The sequence below is a fragment of the Eulemur rufifrons genome, chromosome 17, assembly GCF_041146395.1.
Source record: "Eulemur rufifrons isolate Redbay chromosome 17, OSU_ERuf_1, whole genome shotgun sequence".
NCBI classification, from domain to species: domain Eukaryota; kingdom Metazoa; phylum Chordata; class Mammalia; order Primates; family Lemuridae; genus Eulemur; species Eulemur rufifrons.
In genome coordinates, this window is record NC_090999.1 from 61,845,825 (window position 1) to 61,872,615 (window position 26,791).

Consider the following 26,791-nt stretch of genomic DNA (forward strand, 5'->3'; position numbering starts at 1 on the left):
TTATCCTAACATTTTCTCTTGCATTTATTTTCTAGTATATTCTGAGTTTACCTCTCTCAAAATCACCACAAAATTAAATTTTAAGAATCTTTGTCTTGTTTTTCTCTCACAGTTAAGTGGGGTTAATATTAAGTTCATTGGGTAAGGTTTCATTTTAAATTTTGCCCAGTCTAGTATTGGTGTGTCAAAAGGAATTTAAAATTTACTTGCCTAACATTGCTTACCAAAGGAGATGTCATGTGAGCCAAAATAGGATAAAAATACATGAGATTGGAGATTGAGATTGGAGAGTCCTGGTGGACCAGACTTTATCATGACTGTGGAAAAAACTTTCAATCCTCTAGTGAAGATACCTGAATTAATCTAATGAAAGCTACGAAAGATGACAGATGGGACAAAAACAACCTTCGTGGTAAAATGTGGAAGTTTTCCTCAAGAAAACCCATTCATAACAAACTTTGGCATTTTTGATTTACAGGGTCAGGAAGAAAAATTTTAGATTGGTTTAGTTCAGAGAATTTGCCTGAAAATATGTGACTGTAAAATTTTCTGTGATGCTCTCTTACATTTGAGTTTGTACAAGGTTTTCTAATTATTTAATAGTTTCTAAAGACATATTTTAATTATTTAATACTAGAATGAACTATCACTTCAAAAGTGAGGTTTACCAATCTCTAGGACTCTCCTGTCCCTGTGTGTGAGAGACAGAGGAGAAGGGAGGAGAGAGAGAGCTGGAAACAGCCCCTCGGGGACGTGGGGTTTCAGCAGCCGTGCCAGTGGGCAGTGCAGACCTCCGAGTGGCCAGGTTCAGCCCGGGATCTACAAGAATAAAACCAGCAGGGTAGACAGAAGGGAAGTCACACGCTACTTTTCTTTCTACTTCCTTTTGCGTGTATTCCCAACACTCAGGACTCCTCCGATGTATGAGAGTGGAGAAGCACAGCCCTTGATGCCCCCCAGATTTGTGGGAGGGTCCTTTAAGCTATGGGCTGCTGACATATGCAAACACTCGTCTTCACTTTGAGTGAGTCATGCATTATGATACCATTTGCCCAAAAAGTAGCCATTAATATACCTCCTTGAAGGGACCAGGAGTTCAGTTAGAAGATACAGTGAAAGCTATAGCCTGGGGCATTACAGTACAGTTAGTAGGGTGAATTGCCTGATCCACAAGAATGTATTGAAAATCCCTAAGGCCCAGAGAGAATCCAGGCAACACTAGTCTTGGTAAATTACATCGGAAAGTTAAAGATTTGGAATCAGACAGACCTAAGTTTGAATCCCAGGTACAGCGCCATCCTTACTTTAATCCCAGTAAATGAAATAACACATAATGTCCTTAGCCCAGAGCTTACAGAGTAAACACTCAATAAGGGTAGCTTTGTTACTTAAAAAAAAGAAGAGGAAGAAAGAAAAGAAGAGCTTCATGTCCTTAAATAATTCTCCAAATTTATTTTGAGTAGGTGCAATTTATGCCAGAGCTTTGTGTGGCAACCAGATCAGCAAAGCATGCAAAGCAATATTGGGGGGTAGGTATACTGGCTGGAATGAACACATACAGTGCCATGCTCATATATGATACAGAGGGATGTTGTTTCGTTCCCATTTCCCTTCTACCATGCTGCTAGGTCCATCTGCAATTCTGTTTCCCGTTTAAAAATGTTTCCAAACCTTACCCTTCTTGAGAATCCAGCTTTAAAGGTACCACTTCCTTGAAGCCTCTGTGCCCTCACTAGTTTACGGTAATCTCTTCTCCCGCCAGCACCGTCCACCCCCCATCGCTGTAGTCCCTGTTTTCCCTCATTTGGCACCTCGTCCTACCCAGCCTGGGGCTATTCCCTCACCAGTTCCCTGAAGAACCACTCTCTGGGTTCTTTTGTACTGCCCGTAAAGCTTAATTATAGGGCTGGCACAAGCTCCTCAGTAAATTCTTGTAGAATTAAATCTCTTATTTGAAATTTCCAATGCCTCCACTCCCCTCCCACAAATCCCCTCAATTTAGGGAAATCTCTTAAAATGACTAACAAGTGTTAGCACCTCATCCCAAACGGACATTTTCAAATTATTGAGATGCTTCGTGATTTTCCAGTGTGTACTACCAAAACAATGTTTATATTAAAAGAACATTATCCAACGTTTTTCCTAAGACCTGTGGTGAAAGCCAGCGGCATTGTCCCACTTAGAGGAGCTAAAATAGCTAAAGGTTACATGCTTTGCCTCAAATAATAGACTCAGTGGTGGGGTTAGGAGTAGAAATGAGGTCAGTCCCCCAGAGCAGTCTGGTGGCCTTGAGCAACCAGGAAGGTGAAGTCGGTGCCTCAGTTAACTCACTAATTTTACTGGAAGTGCATATTTTCCATGTGCCAAACTCAGTAAGTCATGGAGCAAATGTTTATTTTGCTATGCTTTGAAAAGTTGCTTTGCTTCTTGTAAGTTTTCTCTGGTGGAAGAATTCCAAGATATGACTTAATCTATGTTTGCAGCATTGAACTGGAAACAGGATTTGTTCTGTGACTTGGCTCTGTCATTTCTGGACCACTTCTGTAGGGAGGGTGTGGGGTGGAAGGAGGCTGGAAGCCACGGCAGAAATGCCTGGTGTTTGAATGGATGTGTCTCTCTCTGAGGCAGCAAGCAGAATGCCCATATTATAATTTTTTTTGATGTCCTAATATCTGAAGGCAGGCATCCAACCTTGCAGAACAGCCAGGTGTCTGTTCTATAGATTACAGTTCCTTGTTTCCAGAATTACAGTAACCAGATAATACAGATCACCTGATTGCACGTCCCAATAACCTGAACAAAGGGCACCTTTGCTCTTGCCTGTAGGTGCAGTAGTTTGACTCTTTGTGTAAACTCTCCCAGGTCAAAGAAAACCTAGCCACGACCAGCATGGAAGCTCATCCCCAGTCGGGGCTATTTATTATCCCGTGAATACTCTGCAGGCATTGTGTAAAACATTTGAGACTTTGTGTTTTTTAAATGATAAAAATCTTATTAGAGATTTGAGTTACTACAACAAGGATCATTGAAAGACTTTATGTCTTAGAAAAATATCTCTTCAGCTGGATAAACAGTCCATACGGTCACTTAGTAGACAAAGCAAAACCAAGATCTTGATTGACAGCTTGAATACAGGGTAAGAAATTAGGAAGCTGACTTCATAGGAGACACCAGTAACTTGCCCTGAACCATTTTGATTCTCTTCTGTTTTCATAATACAAATTTGGGATGCTTTCAAATTCGGAAGTCCAACAGTGCTATTGATTCACAACCTACGTGACCTTATTCACTCTTTCCTAAATAAAGTTACTCTGAGTCTTGAACTGAGTAGAAGTATGCGAGCTTTATAAGTCTTCACAGTTCCTCATGCTCCCTGGGTATTACTCTACAACTTTATTTGAAATCTAATCACACAGCTTAGTATAATAAATTTGAACAATCAACAGGATTTCCCGCAAAAAATAAATGAAAGAAAATAAGTCTCTGAACACATCGGTCCACTTGAAAACCTTCTCCACTGCCCTTTCCTCCCTCCTCCTCCCTACAACCTGGCTTTTTATTCCTCTTTTTAGAGCTCACTTAGAAGTCAAATCTTCCAAGGGGTCTTTCCTGTCAGGCCCCAACCACCCTTAGATCTATTTTCTCTGAGCTCTTGCAATATGATTTTTTCCCTTATCATGGTGTTTATATACAGACAGTCTCCAACTTACGATGGTTCAACTTACAACTTTATAATGGGTTTATTGGGATAAAGACTCATCATAAGTCGAAGAGCATCTGTAGTGTAATATGATTATTTTTGTCTTTCTCTCACTGACCTGCTAGCCCTTTGAAGACAGGTGCTAGGTGTTTTATCTCTGTGTTCCAAACCTGAACAATGCCTATTCTCGGTAAATGTTGGATGAATGTATGGGTCCATGAATGAATAAATACTTGAATGAATGTTAAGAATAAAGAAAGGCCTATTGTACCTTTCCAACGTGTTGACTTAGGTTGGCATATCCTAAATTCAAATGGCTCTCATTCATCACCACCACCACACCCCCACACCTACCCCAGAAAAAATAGTCAAAACATGGAGGCTAATTCTACTGTTCTTGTAGCAGGCTAATAATGGCCACACTGATTCTAGAATGGTGTAACCTGTGTTCCTAATATTTAGCACTTGAATCATTATCACTGTTCAGTCTCAGGCAAATCAGAAAGGACAGGATTCACTGGCAAAGAAATGTTCTCTTTAAGTTCTTGGAGGATCATTATAAAAACAGTGAGGCAAGGATTCTTTAATGTTGGAAGAACAAAACAAGACTTCTGTAATCAAAACCAGAAGCCATGGTATAGACAAGGGAAAATCAGCCTGAAATAGGAAAGCCTGGGCTTAAAATACTTAATTATCTCTGGACTAAGAAATTGATGCAGACTGTTGTGGGTGTTTTAAGATCAAAATGATTTAGAATGTTTTGATGTTCCATTTATGGGTTAGAACTATCTCTGAAATTCATTTCCTTTCTTTGTAAACAAATATGGTTGACATTAACTAGAGGTGCTTGTTCTTCTCTAACACATATAATCTTGAGGTTTATAGCAAGCAGAGCAAAAATCATTAAAGGTCTATTTCTTAATTTTTCTCCCCACTACTCTTCTCTGTCATGCAGGCCATGAGCCAGGCTGAATTAGAAAGCATTCTGGAAAAGGTAGCATTCTCTCCTGCCTATGAGTTCTGTAATTACTTGTCCTTGTTGTAGTCGCCACTATTTTATTGAGGGGTAGGCTATGGTGCTGTTTGTTTTCTTTCAAGTATATTTTACAGGTTTCCTTTATCTTTGGGGACATCATAGATCAAAGTCTGATCCTTAGCTTTGCAGGCTCAAAAACAACTCAATTTTGACAAGGCTCCAGAAAGCTGATTCACTATTTAGGTATTCATGATGTGTTAATTTACAATGGGATTTGTACGTGGCTGAGGAAATGAACCAGTTGTCTACAGAAAGTAAAATTCACAGGCATAACCTTCCTTGTGATAAGCCCCAAGAGAAGACAAAATGTAAGTTCTGTAAATCTGTTATGTTCTTCAGCTATTAAAAAAACCAAACTTTAATTCTAGAAGACTTGTCTTGATATAATCCAGTCTACAACACACCTTGGTTTCGCAAGTGAGGAAATTGGGACCCTAAGTTTTCAGCACTGTTTAGTGGCAGAGCTGAGACTAAGAATCCAGGTCTCCTGGATGAAGATCTATGTGCCCTTCACAACCCCTGCTTCCTCCCTGGTCTTGGAAGCGGATTGGTGGTTAGAAGTTGGAACTAGAGATGATCCAGATTCTTTAGTGACCATAAAATTAAACAGGAAAAAAAATTCAAAAGGAATATTTCCATTAAGCTGAATTCATATGATAAAGCCCTTTTCTCTCCACGTGGGGGAGGGGAGACAGGTGTATTTCTAAATTAAAAAGCGGAATTGGACATCAAGAGATAAAGCATCTGGATCACTGGTTAGTGAAGAAGAATCTCAGATTCTTGATGCTCACTGGCTACCTAAATGATCATTTGCCATTGTTTTACTAGATTTTTTTTCTTTATGAAACAAATTGTTGAATTTAAGTATTTACATTGAAAATCAATATGGCTTTGATTATAAGGCCCTTTGGAATTTCTGATAAATTTGAGTTTTGTTGTTACCTGCATCAGTAATACATTTACAAATCATATCTTAGGTGATTTCTGGAAAGATTTCAACAGGTAGCTTCTCTCATCATTTTTCCATCCAAAGGTATTCGTTAAGTAGGTAACCGCTTTAGGTCCTGAGGGCACAGTGGAGAACCAAACAGGAATGGTCCCAGACAGAGTGTATGAAATCACAGAGGCCGCATTCTCCTGTGGGAGGACAGATTTTAATAAAATAAAACAATCATACAAATATTGTCACAAATGGTGATAAGTTCTACAAGAGAACAGTGTGGGGTACTGTGGACATGTAAACAGAAGAATGCCATCTAGTCGGGGAGATTCCTGAGGAAGTGAAATTAGAAGGCTGACTGAGTGACACCAGGCCCAGGAAGGATTATCTGTTCTAGAAGGTTTCAGCCAGAGGGAGCAGCACCTAGACCTGTGCCTGGCCATCCTGCCTGTGTGATAAACATCTGTGGAATGGTTGAGTAAATGAGTGTGCAAAGGTGTCGAGGTGGGGGACTTGAAGTTAGTGTAACTGGATGTGGACAGTGAAGAAGGAGTTACAGTGATCACCCTGAGAAAGTGCACAGAATCCAGGTCATGCACAGGCCTGTAAGACAGGTTAAGATGTCGGCCTTTATCTTAAAAGTAGTGGTAACCATCAAAGAGTTATACGTAGTGAAGTTACATCTTCTGTTATGGAGAATTATTGCAGGAGAGGAGGGGAAGCAAGTAGGGAGTGAGCAGTTAGGGAGATTTTTGTCTGGGTGAAGGTATGAGATCGTGATGATTTTGACTAGTTAACAGTGGATGTGAAAAGAAGTTGAAGGTTGGAGAGGAATTTTGGAGGTGAAATTGATGGGTTGGACTTGGGGCTGGGGGAAGACACAGAAGGGGTCATCCCAGGTGTCCTAGGCCATACTGGTGACATCAGTATCTGTTGGTGATCCATCTTATGGCTCTCCAGCTCCACTAATGCCACCCACACCCCTGGTCCCACCCTGGACTTTGTCGTTACCCTGAACTACTTCCCTACTCAACTAGAAGGGAAGCACAAACGTCTCTGTGCTTCCAGCCACTTCCCGCCCAGGTTTCTGAGCCTGCTTTGGTGAACCTTGTACTTTAGGAAATTACTGAACCTCTCTGAAGGTTCATAGGATGAAGAATTATGATACCTATTTCATAGGCTTGTTGGAAAATTTGAACAGCAATGTTTGCAAAGACCCTGATGTATTAACAGTGTATGGCACACAGAGAAATGCAATGAGATAAAAATTACCTGTCCTCTTCCATGTGCTGTTTCTTGTATCTTAAACTTTTGGGAATCCCACTAACTTTGATTCATTACCACAATAAGTGAGTATGTTTTTAATTCAGCACTTGATTTGTCAGGTTTTTGTACAGAGGTTACTCAGTCACACATGTTAAAGGTATTTGCCTATAGTCAATTAAGCAATAACTCTGCTTGTAGTGCCAAGAGGGTTCCCCTTTCCAAAAGTATAGCTACCCTTAAAAAAAAAAAAGGTATCTGCTCAGTGTGCCACTGACTTCCGCTTCATATATTAATGATTTAATAAAATGAAAAAACCCAACTAATAATATTTCAAGCCTGTTAATTTCATGCATGCATAAAATCTGTAGGGAAGAGGAAACAGTACATAAACTAGAAAGATAAGTGTCTGCAATTCCTCAGGGGGAATAAAGTAGGATCACAGAGAATCTGTTTTTCTCTGTGCCACATATCTTAAAGGAATGGCTTCCTATTTCTTTGTGTCCACACTTGGCTATTATTGACAAATCATACAAAGGATTATAATTGTCCTTTTGCCATGGGGCAGAATATATACATTCACTATTTTCACCAATAATATATATAAATATGAATATATTGTTTTAATTATTAATATACAAACATTTCCTCATACAAACCTAGAATGTTTTCTTACATTTTTAAGAGTATTTTTTTTAAGGAATATGGGAATTTTGTTTCTTTGTCTTATAAATCCTACATTTTTATTTGTTCTAAAATTTACAACCTACATGAGAATCATTTTGTAAAATATGCATTCTTTTATAAGGGTGATGAAAGTTAAAATCAAGGTATAAATCATTCTCTGCATGAAAGACTTGCAAAACTACCTTAAAAAAAAAGCAAAATTGGGGCCTTGGGGTTTAGTTCCTTAATTTTATAATAGAAAATTTTCTTTTTAGACAGATATTTCCCCATATACTAAAATTAAAATTATTTTTAAACAAATAAAATAGTAAAATGTGGCACGCTTTTGCCAATACTCCCAAGGACTTTAAACATGTACACATACTCGTATACACACATACATACACAGAGAGTTCAGCTTTTATCGCCTTTCCTATAACATTCCTCCAACTATAGGTGTTTTGGGGTTCAACTTAACAGCCTATAAAAATCTGTGATTACATACTTCATACCCTTACTTACTTGGGATCTGAGTCATGGGAGCAGCTTACAAAGAGAACACCCCAATTTAAGTCTTGCAAAATTTCTAGGAAGATATATTAGGGAAATGGCATACATGATACAACTTGACCCCATCTCATAGTTAAAAGTGAGCTTTCAAGACATAGAAGCTGTTCATATAAGGAACCTGGTTTTTCTTGCCCTTATTTTCTAGGCCCCAGGTAATATGGGCTTTTTTGGATATTTACCCATCTGCCCAACAATTATTTATGAAGAGCTTGCTATTTGCAGAGCGCTGTGCTGGGCTATGACAGTGCAGAAAAGCAGTTTTCCAACTGGAACACTGACAGGATAGAGCGTGATAAGTGCTGTAAAGGGGGGTGCGCAGGGCATACTGTGGGGGGGCAGAGTGAGCGGCCAGTCTAGGATGGTGGGGTGGTCCAAGAAGTATTTCCACGTCCTGGAGGAAGCTGATACCTAACTAGTGTGTAGGTCTAGCTGGGATAGGGAGGAAGAACAGCAGAGGGCACAGCAAGCCCACAGGATAGACCTGAGAAAAAGCCACAGCACATTTTGAGGAATTGAGAGTGTGGGGCAGTTCTATCTGCCTGGTTGAGTCTGAGGCAGGAAGTGGTGACCGATGAGAATCAAACCACAGAAGGCTTACAGAACTGTGTTCTCTGCTCCAAAGATATTAGGGAACCACTGAGGCACTACTGCCTCCCTCCCCATCCCCCATCATTTGGTGAAATGACTCAATAAAAAATAAACTCTACTGATGAAGCAAAAGAGCTGCCAATGCCTGAAGGAAAATGATCAAGAATTGTATTTACACTCACACTTAAGGCAGAATAGCACTTTGGTTTGCATTCTCTACCAGTTCTGGGAAAGAAGTGGTCCTCAGCCACGTAAAATAGTCAACCATGAGGATCTTGCTTGGCCTTATAATGTTACATTATTTCTCGGAAGACAACCTTGTGGCAGGCCACCTCAGCTGGTAGGAATGTGCCATCTATACAAAGGAATAAATCAACCAGGTTAAGGATGAGATCAACTTTGTGCAAATTCCTTTAGCAGTAGGAACAATATCACCTTATCTTTATAAAACAGATTTACAGCTTACAAATATATATAGTACATTTATTTTCTTTGAGCCTCATAAAAATCCACTAATTGATATTGAAATTCCCATTGACCAAAAACCTGAAGTTCATATAAATAAAGTATAGCTCAACATAATAATATTTAAATACTATTCTTTATTAGATACTGGCTATTTTCAATGAAGAAAACTAAGTTTAGGGATAGACTAAAATCCTTATTTAGATTTTTGTTAAATTATCAATTATAAGAATTGATCATTCCATTTCTTTAAAGAATAGAAGATAATGAGCAGTGTCTTTGGACTCCAAATATAAAATAATTTATGCCCATGTTGCTGATTTTAAGTTTGTTTTAGTCTAAGGAAAAGAAGTGCTCTACTTAAAAAAACTTTTTTTTTAAAAAAATAAAAGGGAAAATGATTGATTTGAGGTCATGGCAATTAAAAGTGGCACTACCAGAAATTTTATTAAATATCATTTACTACCAGTATAATACGTAGAAAAATTGAGTTCTGAAAAATTGGCAATGGAATAAATACACACATGAAATTAAATCTTGTTTTCCTTTCGACTTCCGTGACAACATGGGTGATACAAGCCCACATGAAATCTACCCATCTTGACAAAATTGAAAATTTCTGATGAGAAGTAATTTGAGAGTGCAAACCCACATCATGGTAGGCATTCTAAGCCACAGGAATTAATTGTATTCATATGCCTCGTGTTTTTAACTTCAGTGTAAGCTCTTTGAAGCAGATATCATATCTTTTACATCATTTTTTGAGTCACAGAGTTTTCCATGTAGTAGACACATAAAGACTTCCTAAAGGATAATATACAACATTATTTTGTTGAAGAAAGATAAAATATTTGGAAGGGCTTCACTAAATTTAGGTAAGGCCTTCACTGGACCCATCCTCCACTTTACTGATTTTCCCTTTAGGCATTGGTCTTAGACCACGTTAGGACCAAGCCTTCTCTGTCACTGCCTGCATGGAGCCTACTATGCACGACCAGGTGGACACTCAGCTATTATGAATTAACTCAATCAGTGAATCCAAGATGGTGAGGAGAGAAATTAAATTGCAGACCATCCTCATGCTAAGAAGGCTGGTTACAATCTGGATTTTTATAAGGATAAAGTTGATAGCTCCACTGTATCAAATAGCAAAGATAGCCTCCACGATGCTGGGCCTTTGGAGAACAACTACTAGTTTGCCAAATAATTCACTGTCATTGCCAGTTGAGTGAAAGCGGGTGATGTTAATAAAAACGCTGAGACGACAGGCTAAACCAAGAATCCCAAGCAAACCAGGACTGTTACAGGCAAATCAAGGTCTGAGGTTACCCTAGCGGTTGCCCAACTCTAAATCCAACCTTCAGCTCTTATTCCAAAAAAGTGCTTACATAGGAAAACATGTCCTTACATAATTAACGGGTTGGGAGAAAAAAACTGCTCGAGAAATTGTAGTTTTAAGAAAGTTTATATCCAAAACTGAGTGCTTACTTCTGAGTGTTAAGATTTGGTATAAATTTTGCTAGGGCTTCTCTGTGTTTTCTTTCTTTTTTCACCTGTAATAAATATGAACTTGGTTTGCTTTTAAATTTTTACTTTTTAAAATTAAAATATCTGTAGATTTTTAGAGTTTTGCTGGTACATTAATCATTCCATAGAGCATCCCCAGAGAAGTACTGGTATCCTTGTTTCACTGATAAGGAAATTGCAACAGAAAGAGATTAAAGGACTTATTCCTACTAAATAGATGTTTAGTCATCAGAAAAGAGTATTTGAAAATAATAACAACTTGATAGGAGGAATAAGTACCAGTGTTTTATAGCACTGTAGGATGACTGTAGTTAACAACAATATGTTGTATGGTTTCAAACTAGAAGGGGGATGTTGAATGTCTCAACATAAAGAAACGATAAATGTTTAAGATGATGGATATGCTAATTACCCCAGTTTCATCACTATACATTATATGTATCAAAACATCACTATGTACCCCATAAATAGGTATAATTATTATGTGTCAATTAAAAAAGACAATAAAAAGTATAAAAAAAGAACAGAATGACAAATATTTTGACAATATATTAATATATTCTGGTTCTTAATATCTGGAATTATTACAATATTTATTTCTGTTTAGATGCTGTATTATCTCAAATCTATAAATGCAAAAATTCCATGAAGTATGATACCTCAAGGAATATTTATCTGCTGATGAGACTTCCCAGAATTTACTAGTTTTGCCAGTTGTATTGATAAACTTCTTATCTTCTCAGGGTATAATTTATACCTGTTTATTTTAGAACAGCAAAACATAGTATGTGGAGTTCCACGTTTCCATAAAAGTCTACGTGGACTGTATTGTTGTTTTGGAATTGAGTCATGTGAGAATATTTCTAAAACAAGGCCATTTTATGTCACCTTTGGTATTTAATTATTAATAACTACATTATGATGAAATCAATGGTTTCTTAAAGTTTATAAGATTTTTTTTTTAAAGCAATATAAGCGATTTAGAAGCCCAGTATATATGTGTCTTTAGCTGACTGACTCCCTTCAGCAACTTATGGGGCAGGAATAAATCAGGAATACAAAAACTGGGCATCTCCAGAAGGGACGTTAGTGTCAGATAAGACGTCTCATTTATAGGAAGGCACAACCACACTAGTTTGGTATTGCAGAGAACGTGAAATGTGCACTGTGCATTCAGTATTTGTCTTCAGATGGAACACCTGATTCACTTTGTAATTTAAAGGAATTTAACTCTGTGCTATATTGTCTTTTGCTCTGAATAAGAAAAATAATGGTTGAAGTGGGTGGGGTAGTAGGAGTAAAATACTCCCATTCAGTGTTAACATACAGTTATCAAACTGGCTGAGCTCATGGAATGAGTCAGATTAATCCCCTAACCTAAGGATACCTTTGTGTTGACACCACTATAGATAACAGGCAGTCTATTCTCCCCACTCTCTCTATTGTATTCATAATTGTGTTTTTTTTCCTAAAGACATCAGTTACATATGAAATGAACAAATGCCTCTTTCTCTTTCTCCTTGATGTCTGTTTTTGACAGTGGGGACCACCTCCTGCTTCTGGATTAGAATCTTCTCTTGGCTTCCCTGAGACAGTTGCGCTGACCTTTTGTCTGACTTGCCTGACTGGTCAGTTGTTCCTTGTTTACTTCACTGTTCTTCTTCCTGTTCCTGTCCTCCAGCTGTGTTTAATCCTGGGCACTCAGCTTTTTTCTCTATACAGTGTCTTCCTTAAAAACTCATGCACCCATATGGCTTCAGCTTTCACCACTACACAGCTATTGAACACTTGTATCTCTGACCTTGCCTTCTCTCCTCCTCACCAGTCTGATACTTAAAATATCTCACATAGTTTTACTTCAAACATGTATGAAATTTAATTTAACTTCCACTGCAAAGTGATTCCTTCTCCTCCCTTGTTTCAGTGGGCACTGAGTCATCCAATTTTCCCCTTTCTTCATCATCAACACTGTCACTGCCCAAACAATTAAGCTCAGTCCATAGAATGATTGAGTAGGATATCTGAATGCTAAATTTTTAAGGCCTTGTTTTCAAAAAAAGCAATTTAAAAGATGCTGACGAAAACCATGTTTAAAACTACTTATAACAAGATTTAAATAATCGCAGTACAATTTGGTATTTTGATAAGTTTTAAATAAAAAATATTCTTCTCAAAGCTCACACCAACTCAATTCTTTTCTCCCTTATTTTATTAATACCTTAAAAAATTATTCTCATATTCCAAACCTATATTATTTCATCCCATCTCAGTACTGTTTGACCACCTCCAATCTTCTCCACCCCTCAATCCTACTACCCAACTTGACTTGTACTTTGGAAAATGTTTTAATCTAGAAACTCCCAAAGCAGGATTAGTGGGGTCAAGGGGTTTGTAATCTCATAATTAAAAAAAAACAAACAAACTTACTTTGCAGTTCGTTTTACCTTGTCAGAAATAGTCTGGCTCCTGATAAGTAGTATCATGACTGATTAGTGGTCCAGGCTTTGAAACTGAGCAGAAACGTGAAGGGCATCGACAGTCTCAGAGATGTAAAATAAGGCTCAAAAGGAAAGTCTAAATGGGGATTATACCATCTGGAGATGAGATTGCTGAAGCATGTCCCAGTAATTATCTTTTGAGTATTCATCACAAAGAGACTCCGACCTAATGTTTCTTATGTCTGTAAGTGACGTACAGGGAAATATGTCGGTCAATTGCAGATAGAAACCTTGGTTGTGTAAAGGAAGAATATCTTGTCTGTACACTGGATATTTATGATTTAAAAAATTATAAAATTGGTGTTCCTGGGAATTACAAAATTTAGAATAGACATCTGCCTAAACCTGAAAAATGAAGGCCTGTTGCTGCCCAGATATTTAGTCACAGACACGTCTGAGGCTAACAGACTGCTTTCATTGACTCTACTAGTTTTGAACAAAGGATGCTACAAAAACTATGTCCCTTAAATTAGTAAGGAATTATAGGAGAACTGAACAAATGCATGGTGAATACTAGGTAATTCCTTATTCAATACAAATAGTTTAAAAAGCATTTGAACAATAATTGCTCCTATAGATTTCTAAGTATTTCAATTGTGCTGACTAACCTATAGCTATCAAGATGTACTCACTTGTTTCCTTTCTCTGTATATTTAGTGCACAGGTAGACGATGGATTCTTACTATAAATAAAATCATTAAAAAAAGCAACTTCAAATGTAAAAAATAAGAACAGCTTAAAAAATGAAGTCATTAAAGATGAAATTCCTACTTTTCTCACATCTGAAAAAAAATACACAAATGCAGAAATACTGTGCATATTTGTCTTTCCAATTCTGTCATTGGCATGAAATCCAGTGTGTTTGCTGCTAAGTCACTGGTGATGCAAAACAGCAGTAGGTCAGCAGCCCAAGAGCAGTTTGAAGCCAGAAACAAAAGAGCAGGGAGACTTCCCAGGGGTGTCTGCCAAGGGGCGAGCAAAGCCGAAAGACCTTTAAGGAGAAGGTCTTTCCCAAGAAGGAGCTGCAGCAGTAGGCAGAGCCAGACCAGCAGAAAAGCCAGCGACAGCCAGGAAGTCACCTGGGAACCCAGCACAAAGCCACCCTCCACCAGGAGACACCCACCCAGAAGAGCAGAGACCCAGCCTGGAGTGGATGCTTCATTCTCCCATGAAGAGGCTTGGCACATGTGACCTGTGAAACAGAAAAACTAAGCTGAAACAAAATTTTATTGAACATCTACTGAAGTACCTCACTCTAGCTGTGAGAGTTAGAGAACTAAAACCAACACATGCCTCAGACCCAAGTCTGCCCCCACCCCTTCCTACTCTCTCCCTCTGGTGAAATTTAAAAACCATAGTCTCTTATTTAACAAATATTTCTGAAGCTCGCCCTGCATGCCAGGGACCACACTATAAACAAAAAAGTAAAACCGTGAACTAGGCATTGTCTCTTTCTAGGAGGTTATTGCTTAATGGAAGTTCTTTTTTTTTTTTTATCCTAAATTTGTAATTTTTGAGATGAAGGAACCCTAATTTTAACAGAGATTTCATCCCCTGCACTCTCTGAAGGAAGTGAAGCCTCAGGGTTTCACATTGATTTGGAAAACTCATCTGAAACCTGAGGGTGTCCCTCAACTAGGAGCTGTTAAGCCTTGGAGAACTTGTCAAAAGATCTCAGGAGAGTGTAAAACTCAGCTTATCACCTTTTGTTTTAACCACGTCTCCCGCCACTCCTTCTTAGTTAAGCTTGTGAAATGCTAATATGCTTTGCTATCTCATATGGAACTGATAGAAATGTTGGCAGTAAGCAACCAAAATCTCCTGTCCTTACTTTACTCTTTGGTGATATTAAGAAGATAGAAGTCTAACTCCTTTAGACTATTATGATTTCATTTCTGTCTCACGGAATGTTTGCTAATAAATTTAAATTCCTGAATCAAAAGGAATACAGAATTGGTCATAGTGGGTATGGTCAATCCAGACATAATCGAACTAAAGACTTTTGAAAGCATTTTTCATGATTGGAGTAGATCTAACAAAATAATCACAAATAGCAACGCGCCGAAAGGAGTCATGTCCCCGTAAGGCTTCGCTAGGTAAAGAATAGGAAGAACAGGTGGATTATATACGTCCTGCTTCTAAAACAGCTAACCTGTTATTTTGTATTCGGTTATTGTTGTACTTGTGAGCAACTTGAGAGTAGGAGCTGAATGTTTTATCCCTGCATCTCAGTGCCTGGCCACGCACATAGTGGGCAATCAGCAATATTGGCTTGAATAATTGAGAATCCGGAGTCTCTCTTAAATTTCTGTTACAGACTGGCGTACAAAAGGGAGCCTGCGATCTAGCATGCAGTGTTTGGAACGGGGACTTGTTTTTACTCTGAGGTCAGAAACCTCCACAGCTGAGTACTTTGGATAATGAAGGTCCCTTTTCTATATTTGCCAGCCTGGGTTGGACACAGGCAAATGTCATATAATCTGCATTTAAACATTCTTTCCTTTCCATTTTAACAGTGTTTATATTGCCTAGGGCACATCTAAAAGATTCACAATATTTACTGTATATTTCTATGCTTTTAAGAAAAAAAAAAACATGCAATTTTCACATGCAAGTTATTTTCAGCAGGCAGTTCCTTTCCTGAAGCACAAAAGGCTAGATATAAAAACAAACAAGAGAGAGAATGTGCTGTTTTAACAAATGGGTCCTCAGAGATGGATTTTAAAGCATGGGTTTTGTTTCCTGATCTAGCTTTTACCCTATCACTTCACAACACTTAGAGAAATCCTGAAATAAATCAGTGACATTTACACAATTTTTAAGGCTGACAGTTTTATTTTTTTCCTGTTTTGTCTATTGCTGTGGCCAATGTAATTAGATCATACTCATGTGAAAAGTTAGTGATACAAGAAAAATTTTGGATGAGATTTGTTTCTGCTATTCTGATATTGTTTCACAATATCGTTTGCACATCAAACTAATTCACTTACCCTACACAATTTAGAATGTTATGTTGTTTCCGATAAAACAAACAACTCTAATTCAAAAGGAAATAGATGTTTCTGTTTACTTTTATATTAGGGCTAGACCAATTACATTTAAAAATATTTTTAGCAGGTAAACTGATTTTAAAACACATTTTTTAATTACACAGAATAGATGCCAACCTGAGAAGGGATCATTCCAGCAGAAAGAGGAGAAAGACCTAAATTATAACAGTATTCCAGAAATGGCAGCAGAGATCAAATACTAGCATATATACCTTGCATACTGCCTTCTAATTTCATTTTATATAAAAGTTGTTCGTAATTTTTAGGCCTTGGGTATTTTCTAGTAGACTTTTTACAATTATATCAGCAGATATAAGTTTCAAGCCCACAAATATATTATTGCTTCTATTCTCCTAGAAATGTTAGGAACTGTGGGAGAATACAAATTTCACAAAATGAAGATACTTAGTCATGTTTTCTAAAAAATCTTGATGTTAACTCCTTTTCTTTTTTAATAAGCTAAGTGTCTTCTATGTTTGTGGATTAAGAATTTTTGTAAGTATTTAATTGAGATTCTTATTTGCTTCCAAAACTTAAACACCAGGATAAACAGATACAAAAGGCACAATTTAACATGGTTTATTGGCTGAGTAGAAAGGTCAAAATTACCAAGCTTTATAGAAGCACCAGTAGAAGTATACAGTAGATCCCTTGTAGAAATCATAAATGAGAGCCGTGTACGCAATGTCCAAAACACAAATGCAGATTTTGAGTTGCTATCTGTGACGGAAGCAGAGCAATTGTCAAGAGTTTGACTAGGTTGCAAAGGAATTTAAAGGGCCAGCAGCACTTTTAAGAATACACAAGATAGCTTTATTGTTCTTACGTAACATTTACTGAGAAGCAAAGCATGCCAAATATTAAGCAATCCACAGAATTCCTCTGAGGCCCTACCCAGTGATTCTATTTCCAAAAGAGACAAGTAGGGGAGTTACGTAAATGAAATCAAGTGGCTTGGTTAATGCTGCCCTTCCAGAAATTTACACCATGAATGGAGCATTAGTGCCCCACTTCAACCATTTTGCTAAGAAAAAAAAAATAAGAATAAATGAGATAGTAATTGAAAGCAAGAGGTATGCTTTCCAAAACAAAATATACACAGCTAATCAGATATGCTTCTGCGATTCTGTATTCATGTTTCAATAAGCCTAGATTTCAGAGTTACTTAAGATTTAACCAAGGAAAAAAAATGATTTGCTAGCGAGAGGTCAGTTTTCCTAAATGACATTGACCAACAAATTTTATATGACATTTAAAATTTGCCTTGGTCTCTTGCTAGACTCCTAACATGTTCTGTAATTCTCAGCTGTTGGTAGAATTTGGAGAACACTTGTAGAAAATCAGCCACGGTTACAACCATGTTTATCTTCAACTACGGTAGCAAGACTTCCTTTGACGTGCTGGTGTTCTTCTTTTGCAGGGACTTTACGTTTTTGTGGTTTATTTCATTTTGCACAACCAGATGTGCTGCCCTATGAAGGCCAGCTACACAGTGGAAATGAATGGACATCCAGGACCCAGCACAGCCTTTTTCACGCCCGGGAGCGGAATGCCTCCTGCTGGAGGGGAAATCAGCAAGTCCACCCAGAATCTTATCAGTGCTATGGAGGAGGTTTCTGCCCTTGCCCTGCCTCTCTCTGTCTCTGTCTCTGTCTCTGTCTGTGTCTCACTGACAGGCTCTCCATCTCATAAAGAATGCAAGATAAATGACATTAGATGACTTTACATACTGACATCTTCTGACTTATCATACCTGATTTCCTTACTGAGTAGTATCATACCTGTTTCTAACTCTTTTTCTTCCCTGCACTGTGAGCTGTACTTACCAGCAGTTTGTATTGAGAAATCAGAGAGAGTATAATTTGACATCTCTTTTTTCAAAATCTTCCAAATTTGACATGGCAGTGGCTGGATCTGCCTAAGAAATGGTTTTTAAAATACTATTCCTCCTAAAAATACGTTCACAGCTTTCTCCTTCACCCATCCCAACTCGCTACTTCAATCCCAGCAAACACTCAGTGAAAAGAAAATAAGTTGAAACTCCTTTCAATTTAAATACCAGAAAATATTTTAGAACAAAAGTTCAGAAGAGTGCTTCTGCAGCACTGCTGGAAAATCTAGCCAGGATTTCCTCTGTAAAATCGACCTCCCACTGCTCTCTACATTCTATCCACATCATTTTGATTTCCTGTGTATGAATCACATTGCCACCAACTTGTCAGTAATGCTGCCCCTAGCACTGGGGCCACGGCTGGGATTTTTAAACCTCCCTGAATACATTTGGCCAGAAAGAGATGGTAACTGAGGCCCCTGAGGATTTCTGCAGTGCCTGAGATGTGCTTGACTACCATTTTTTTTTGAGCTTGTATTGCCCTCTCTGTATCAAGAAACCAGGGGGAACGATATTTGTGTTAGCATCCTGAAAAATGGCAGAAAATCAAGGTACATCTGTCTGAAAAGGCAACAGTCTATAGATAGGTAGACAACAAACAGATAGATAACCTACCTGCCCAAAGAGATTTCCTTGTCCTTCATGAGAATATAGAAAGTAATTTTATTTATGTCACATTAAAATTAAGGTAAAAGATCACCAATCAAGTGCTATAGCTAGTTTTGATTTGAACAGGTACAATTTAGTATAAAGGATCATTAACTAATAACGGGGAAAAGAGAGTAGAAAGGTGGTTGTCAGGGGCTGAGGAATGGGGGAAATGAGGAATTTTGGTCAAACGTACAAAATTTCAGTTATAAGATGGATAAGTTCAAGTACAATATTTAAAAATTGGGATATTTCTTTCGTGCCCTTAAATGTTTGGAAATAACATTTCTATATCCCAAAAGTTCTTAAAACTGAATTATTTTATGACAAAAGTTACCTATAGAAACAGGGATATTTTTAGGATCATCAATTCAGAAATGAATCTTAAAAAAAATTTTGTTTTGAATGTCCACCTAATTTAGCATTTGTTTAGATCTGAACTGTCCAATGCAATCACCATTAGCTACATGCGGCTATTTAAATTTAAACTAACTGAACTTAAGTAACATTAAAGATTCGGTTTATCACTCACCCTGGCTACATTTTAAGTACTCAGCAGCCACATGTGTTTGGTAGAATACAGATATAAAACATTTGTATCATCACAGAAAATTTTATTGGACAGTGGTGGTCTAGATATTCTACTTAGTGAAATTTCTTCAGGTTTCATCTTCTCCTCTCAAGTTTATTTCCAAAGCCCTTAGGCCACTTTTCTCAGTATGAGGTGTCTTTGCTGTCTCTCAGAAAACCTTATAGTGGTAGACAGCAGCTGTAACTGTTCAATTACTGGGCCTGAGCCACTACTTGAGTGTTCATTTGGGGCGTTCCACAATGCCAAAGCCTAAAGTATGCTCTGCATTCCTCAGAGGCTTGGAATTGGCCTTGATTCAGCTGTCAGTGAGGACTGTCAGACACATTCTAAAAAACCATGTGGAGAAGGAAAGGCATAGGAAAGGAAGGATTAAGGGGTTGTTTACCAGCAACTCAGAGGGAAGTGAATACATACAATTGTTTCAGGCAAGAACTATCTTTTTAATCAATCAAAAATAAGAAGGGATTTACAATGCTATGAAAGTATTTTTTTTCAATTTAGTATGTCATTATACATACCTACTATAGTTAAAATCCCATGTAGTATTTTAGATTAGAGATTAGGATATTCTTCAGTTCTTATATTTTTTTGTAACAGAGTTTTATTTGCACACATCTTACAAAAAAAAAAAATGTATTCATTGGGTTAAAAAAAGAATAGTTTTCTGTCCCCACACATGACAGCATAGAAATCTACAGTAATTGTAATAGATAAATTGTTTAGAATCGCCAGATTAGATTGGCTCAGAGAGGGACATAATTTTCTAAGAAACAAAAATAAAATTAAAGGTCTTAATTTAAAAACAATTCAACATTCCTTTCACAGTCTTTGTAGTGAAATGTGAAGATAAATTATTCATATGGGTTTCATCATGAATGTGTATGCATTCATATTATGGTTTCCTTTTCCTCCTACCCCAACCCAAAAAGGTGCCACCTGACTGGGAGCGAGCATCCTTCCAACAAGCCAGTCAGGCCAGCCCTGATTTGAAGCCAAGTCCACAAAATGGCGCCACCTTCCCTTCCTCCGGTGGATACGGCCAGGGGTCGCTGATAGCTGATGAGGAGTCCCAGGAGTTTGATGACTTGATATTTGCATTAAAAACTGGTACGTATGCACCCACAGTCCACGTTAGAAGTAGGCGCTCTTGCTGTGCTACAGTTTATATCTTCTTCCCATGAAGTTGCAGAAGTACAATCAGTCGCCCTTAGCACATCCTGATTCTCATGACCCATTCCTAATCTCAGCCAAACTCTAGGATATTTTGTTCTTGGCACCAAATATAACACAACCTACAAATAATTTACAATTTGCTTTTAATAAGAAGGCACAATCTAACCAAATGTAAATATTCCTGTCCTGGAAATCTTGCTAGAACACTGAGATACTATTAAGACCAGTTCATTACAAGAGAGTTGGTAGGGATATCACTGAGGGAGTTTAGCCTCTGACCTGCCAAAGAGACCTTCAAATGGAGTATCTTTGAAGCAGAAACTTTCAAAGGCAACATAATGAACATTGTACAGTTTTATAATTTCCAAAGTGCCATTACATACAGTATTTCATTGACCCTTCCTCTATATTTAGTCTCACTCAACTTGTGACCCAGAATGAAAGGACTACAGTCCTAAAGGCCCCAGTTCAGCAGCATATGATGCTGGAAATATGCTAAGGCATATAAAAGACCATGGAATTCCCTGATTGAAGGTCACATGCCCCCCAGGGGAAACAGTTAATGGATATCATTCTTTCTAGTGTATCTAAATGATATCTACATTCATAGTGTACAGTACATATTTTGTTTGCCATAAATGCTATTTTGAACATTAAAAGATAACCACAGCTTGAAGTCTGATAAATTGATGCCTCCCAATTTGTTCTTTTTCCTTAAGATTGCTTTTGCTCTCTGGGGTCTTCTCTGGTTCCATATGAAGCATAGAATTTTTTTTTTCTAGATCTGTGAAAAATGATGTTATTTTAATAGGGATTTCACTGAGTCTATAGAACACTTTGGGTAGTATAGACATTTTAATAATGTTGATTCTGCCGACCCATGAGCATGGTATGCCTTTCTACCTGTTTATGTCCCCTGCTATTTCCTTCCTCAGTGTTTCGTAGTTCTCCCTGTAGAGGTCTTTTACCTCCTTAGTTAAATAAATATATTCCTAGGTGTTTTATTTTCTTTGTTGCTATTGTGAAAGGTATTTAGTCTTTGATTTGGTTCTCAGTTTGACTGTTGGCACATAGGAATGCTACTGATTTCTGTACATTGATTTTGTAACCTGAGACTTTGCTGAATTTGTTTATCAATTCCAGTAGTCTCATGGCAGAACATGGAATTCTACTTAGCCACAAAAAACAATGGTGATCTAGAACCTCCTGTATTATCCTGCATAGAGCTGGAGCCCATTCTACTAAGTGAAGTATCAGGAGAATGGAAAACCAAGCACCACATGTACTCACCATCAAATTGGTATTAACTGATCGACACTTAAGTGCACATGTAGTAGTAACATTCATCAGGTGTTGGGCAGGTGGGAGTGGGGTGGAGGTGATGGGTATACACACTCCTAAATGGATGCAGTGTACACTGTCTGGGGGATGGACATGCTTGAAGATGTGACTCGGGTGAGGCAAAGGCAACACATGTAACATAAATGTTTGTACCCCCGTAATATGCTGGGAAAAAAAAAGATAACCACAAAGTAATTTTACTTGTTTTCAAGTCAAATATGCAGTTTAAAAATTTTTTTCCCTCAGACATTGAACTATCACTGCTATAAAAATTCCAGAGAACTTTTCATTTCTAGATATCTACACAAGAAGATATGTCCATGCCCAAGCGAAGTTATTAAAATATTTTTTCAAAAGGGCATTTTACTGTATCACAGTTTATCTGGTTATAAAATATATTGCTTTGCTAAAACAATTTTTGAACATTATAAAGTAAAAATTTTATGTTGTATCTTAAGGATTACTCCAAAATTCCTAGGAATAAAGTCACGCTTTCATATTTCATGTTTTACCACTTGCCCAAGATCACATTGTGAGGAAATGGTGGTGGCACGAAGCAACTCAGGGCCTCTTGGCTCCTGAGTCTGTGCTCTCAACCAATATGCTGTATGGCCTCACAAGTACTTTGTTAGGAATGGCAAATCTGCTGAAATGAATATGAACTCAACCTTACATTCAGAATAGTGCTTAGTGTTTAATAAACCTTTGATAGATATTGTTGGATAGTGAATGAATGCATGGATGGATGAAAACAATGAAACTTGAGTTTGCTGGGAGGAATAGACATTCACACAAACATGACATATGAATAAATAAGTAATGGAAAGAATTGTAATAAATTACTGAGGAGATCAAGGGGACAAAAAAACCTCTCTGTTGATTCTTGAAGAATGTGTATGTTTTAAACAGGTAAAGAATAGAGGAAAGGGCATTATTTACTGAGGGAATAGAATTAGCCCAAGCCCAAAGACTTTACGGTGTATGGCCTATTTGGGGAGAACCAGCACCGCAGTCTTGCTGGGGCAGCAGGAGGAGGTCCGACAGGTAGTTTGCCAGCATCGTCAGTAATCGGTGGTTCCCAGCTGTGTTGCAGTAAATACCCTCCTTAAGCTAGTCATAGTCATTCCTCAAGGGGAGGATCCCCTGACCAAATATATTTGGAAAATTACAGAGATTCACTATTCACATTAGCATTTTAGCAGCTCTAAAAACTCTTAGAGCAGGGAAATCCACTTTATCTAATTTAACCTGCTGTTTCCAGAACAGCGATAGAGGCATTGTGAGAGAGCAGAACACTTACTGACTGATATTTTGCACAATATTAAAATGTTGATTGGATGCCATGGTAAGGAATGGGATTTTTACATAGTGAGCCATAGAGGTTTCTGAAGAGAGGATATGTCCCATTGATTTTTGAGGCAAAATAATTCTTACGAAAGTTTGAAGAAGAAATTTAGAAGCAAGATCAGAAAGGCTGGGAGGTTATTACAGTGGTTTGAAAGATTGAGGGTAAGGCCTCAAATGTGAAGAGTGGAAATAAAAATGAGAAGGTAAACATAGGAGCAATGCTGAGGAAGAATCGAGAGCGAGAGGACAATTGGCAAAAGCTCCTGCTGCTCACCGGGATGACGGAAGCAAGGAATAGTGTATAGAACATTCGTTTGTTTATTTGTTTGCAGGAGGAATTGATGAGTTCAGATTTGGACATTAGGCCTGGTAGCTCCTAAATATTCAAGTTTGGATCTTGGGTGAGGGACCAAGGTGGGAGGTAATGATTTGAAATGCATCAGCACAGAGATGATAATTGAAGCCATGAGGATGAGTATGTTTGATCTGGGAAAATGAAGGGAGAGAGAAGAAAAGAAGAGAAAAGAAATAAGGAAGGGAGGGGAGCAGAAGGAAGGGAAACAAGAACACCCTAGATAATGGCTATGGTTCAAGAGGGTATCAGAAGAGGGTCCCACAGAGAAATTATAGGAAGGTCAGAAAGAAAACTAAACAGGGTAGAGAGTTTCAGGCAGGGGTAAATGATCAGCTGCATAAAACACTCCTCAGAGCCAGGGCTGAAAAGGGGCTCTCAGATTGCAAATAATTCTCAGGGTATTTTATGTTCTCAGTACCAGTGTCATTGGTTGTTGATGTTATAGCACTGGAAACATAAAATGAATTGTTGGAGGCTAATTAAATTAGATCTGTATACTATATATATAACAACTATTAAATGCATTCAGTCCAGGAATGTGTGGAATGACTTGCTTACTTATAGATTTAGTTTAGCATTCTTTCGAGTTCCCTAAACTCATTAGGAAATAAATACTAAAAGACCAAAATAACAATCTCTAACATTGGCTCCCTATATTTTTAGAAAAAGTGCTATAATAATCAAGCACCACCCCTTGGACATTTTCCGTCATAGAATGTGGTCAAATAAAGCAGCAGTCCGCATGCCATTCCATCCATAGCACTTACAGTTGAGCCATAGGCCAGATGCAGCCCAGTCAGGTGCTTTGTTTGACTCACATAACATTTTTACATTATGGAGCCAATATTGAAAATTTAGAGATATCCCATAAAAATCTAGAATTTCTAGAATAATCTAACAACAAAGTACTTAAAGTCTAGCACAGCAGTGTTTGATTGGAACAGAGTCCTGGCTGCCGTTTGGCCCAGTACCCTGACTAGACCCATGTCACTGGTTCATGCGAGCCTCCCTGGCCTCTGTGCCATTTGAGTTTGCAAACCTTGATCTGTCTGAGAGCCACCTGCACTATGGGCCTCTCCAAGTCAAGTACTGGGAACAGTGGGTCTTCCGAGTCTTTTTTATTTGAACCCCTAAACAACTTTCAAAAGCTATGCAATAGGCCTTTGCATATATTTAAGTAAACATTTAAAGGTTTTCATAATAAATTTAAATGGTATCAAATAGTGTCATTTTCACTACATTATAAATTTTGATATTTTTAAATAAAAATTTTATATTATTCTTTTAAACTAATCCTTAAACTAAACTCAATACCTTAGCAATTTGATACCCACTGTTATTCATTTTAAAAATATATGAACAGGCTTTTCTTTTACAGTTGGAAATTTTACATTGTTCTCTTTTCTCCTTGAACTTATATTTCCATTCTACTTTCTCCACAGAATTTTATCCTCCTATAAAATATTTTATGCTTGAAATTAATTTAATCTTCACCTGCTCGTACTTGTCTCCAACAAAACATGTTTCTAAATTTAAACTTAAATATTTTCTGCGACCATGAGACTCCAAAGAGTCTAAATTTCTTTTATACTGTTATTAACAATTATTATTACTCTATGGTTCAACAAATCAACATGAATAACAAAAATATTAAGTGTTTTGATAAATGATTATCAAACAGGAAGATGACTCTCATCAGAAGAATGCATGTGGAAGTTAAAGATCTAGGAATGTATTCCCTTAAAGCTATCCTTCCCATAGTACCCTGTGCTCCTTGAAAAGGCATCATGTACCACAGGTTAAAAGAAACCCAACTTGCAGCCTTCTGCTTCCGGTGCTTTTGGTATCCCGGAGGCCCTGACCTGGAACAGTGTGTAACGTTAGAATATGAGGTGGAACAGGCAGCTCCCAGATTTAGCACTGACTACAGCCAAATCATTAACCATATCTTCTCACCTATAATAACTGGGCTAACAAACTCCTATTTTCCCTTCTACCTCAAAAATCCTACATTGCAAAGATTTTCTTATTCTCAATTAACAGTTTCAATAGGATACCTGAGAATTTTTGTCTTGAGATTATCAGTCTGCCATCGATTTCTCCCTGTGTTCCGGGCTTTCTGGCAGGCCTCCAGCCTTTCCTTAGATCTGCGTCTGACCTCAGAGAACACTGGACATTTAAGGCAAAAATGGGCCTTTAGCATTCAACAGCCATTCTTTTTAACTTTCTCCTTTCTTAGCTTTAGAATGGTTCATAATAAAGTATTCTATAAACACAGATGCAAGATAAAAGCTTTTACTGTGCTTTTAATATTTTAATAGAAAACTCTTAAGGACCAAAATGTTCAAGGTGGAAAAAAAAATGCATCCTTTATTTGAGACTTAAGGCACTATGGTAGAATCAGATGGGAAGAGATTTGTTTGTCCTTTTTGAATTATACCACCTGTTAATCAGGTTTGTCCTATGTACTTCCTTTCTCCTAATTCCTATTCTAAAATATGTGTCAGAGAATACATATAATAGTCAAGACAGAGGTTACTAAGTCACAAGTAAGCAGGTAGGTTACAAGAGTAGGAACTGTGATTCGCCCAATCACAAATTTCTCTTAGAAGCAGGAAGGGTGGCCAGATGAACATGTGGAAATAAGAATCAGGCATAGTCCTGGGCCAAAGCTTATGAGATTAGGATATATCTCAGTAACTTAGGAGATATAACAGTGCTGGCTATCTCAGCTAATGCTCCATGTAGGATAGATGGATAGATGGATGGATGGATTGGTTTCAGGAAGGAGTGCTGACTTAAGTAGGCCTTTCAATAGCCTTGGTACCATTTCCTGTGCCCTGTGAATCTCTCTTAGAATGCATCATCTTTCAACTAGGAATACTGTTGAGATCTGCAAGCACATACTAGAATACTCACATTAAGTCAGTAGGCAGGATGCCTTTACTGGATGTAGCAGAGGGAATTTAGTGTCAGAATGCCATTGCTCTAAGAAGCAGCGGGAGACCTAACACGTAGCAAAGACATTCTCTTTCTAATTACGTTAACTGTGAGAAGGACTAGACCTCTGAGAGGGAAAGCTCAGGTAGCCACTTTCCAAATTAGAAAACAAATGTGTCATCAGGCTCCAAATTCATGTTT

General features: G+C 37.8%; 1 protein-coding gene across 1 annotated transcript in view; it reads left to right on the forward strand.

Moving 5' to 3' along the window:
- ADGRV1 (adhesion G protein-coupled receptor V1) overlaps positions 1 to 26,791 on the forward strand; it is a 501,294-nt gene that overhangs the window by 468,776 nt on the left and 5,727 nt on the right. The window contains exons 88-89 of the mRNA XM_069492870.1: positions 17,724 to 17,915; positions 20,364 to 20,541. Coding sequence (XP_069348971.1) covers positions 17,724 to 17,915; positions 20,364 to 20,541 — 370 coding nt within the window. The remainder of the gene's footprint in view (positions 1 to 17,723; positions 17,916 to 20,363; positions 20,542 to 26,791) is intronic.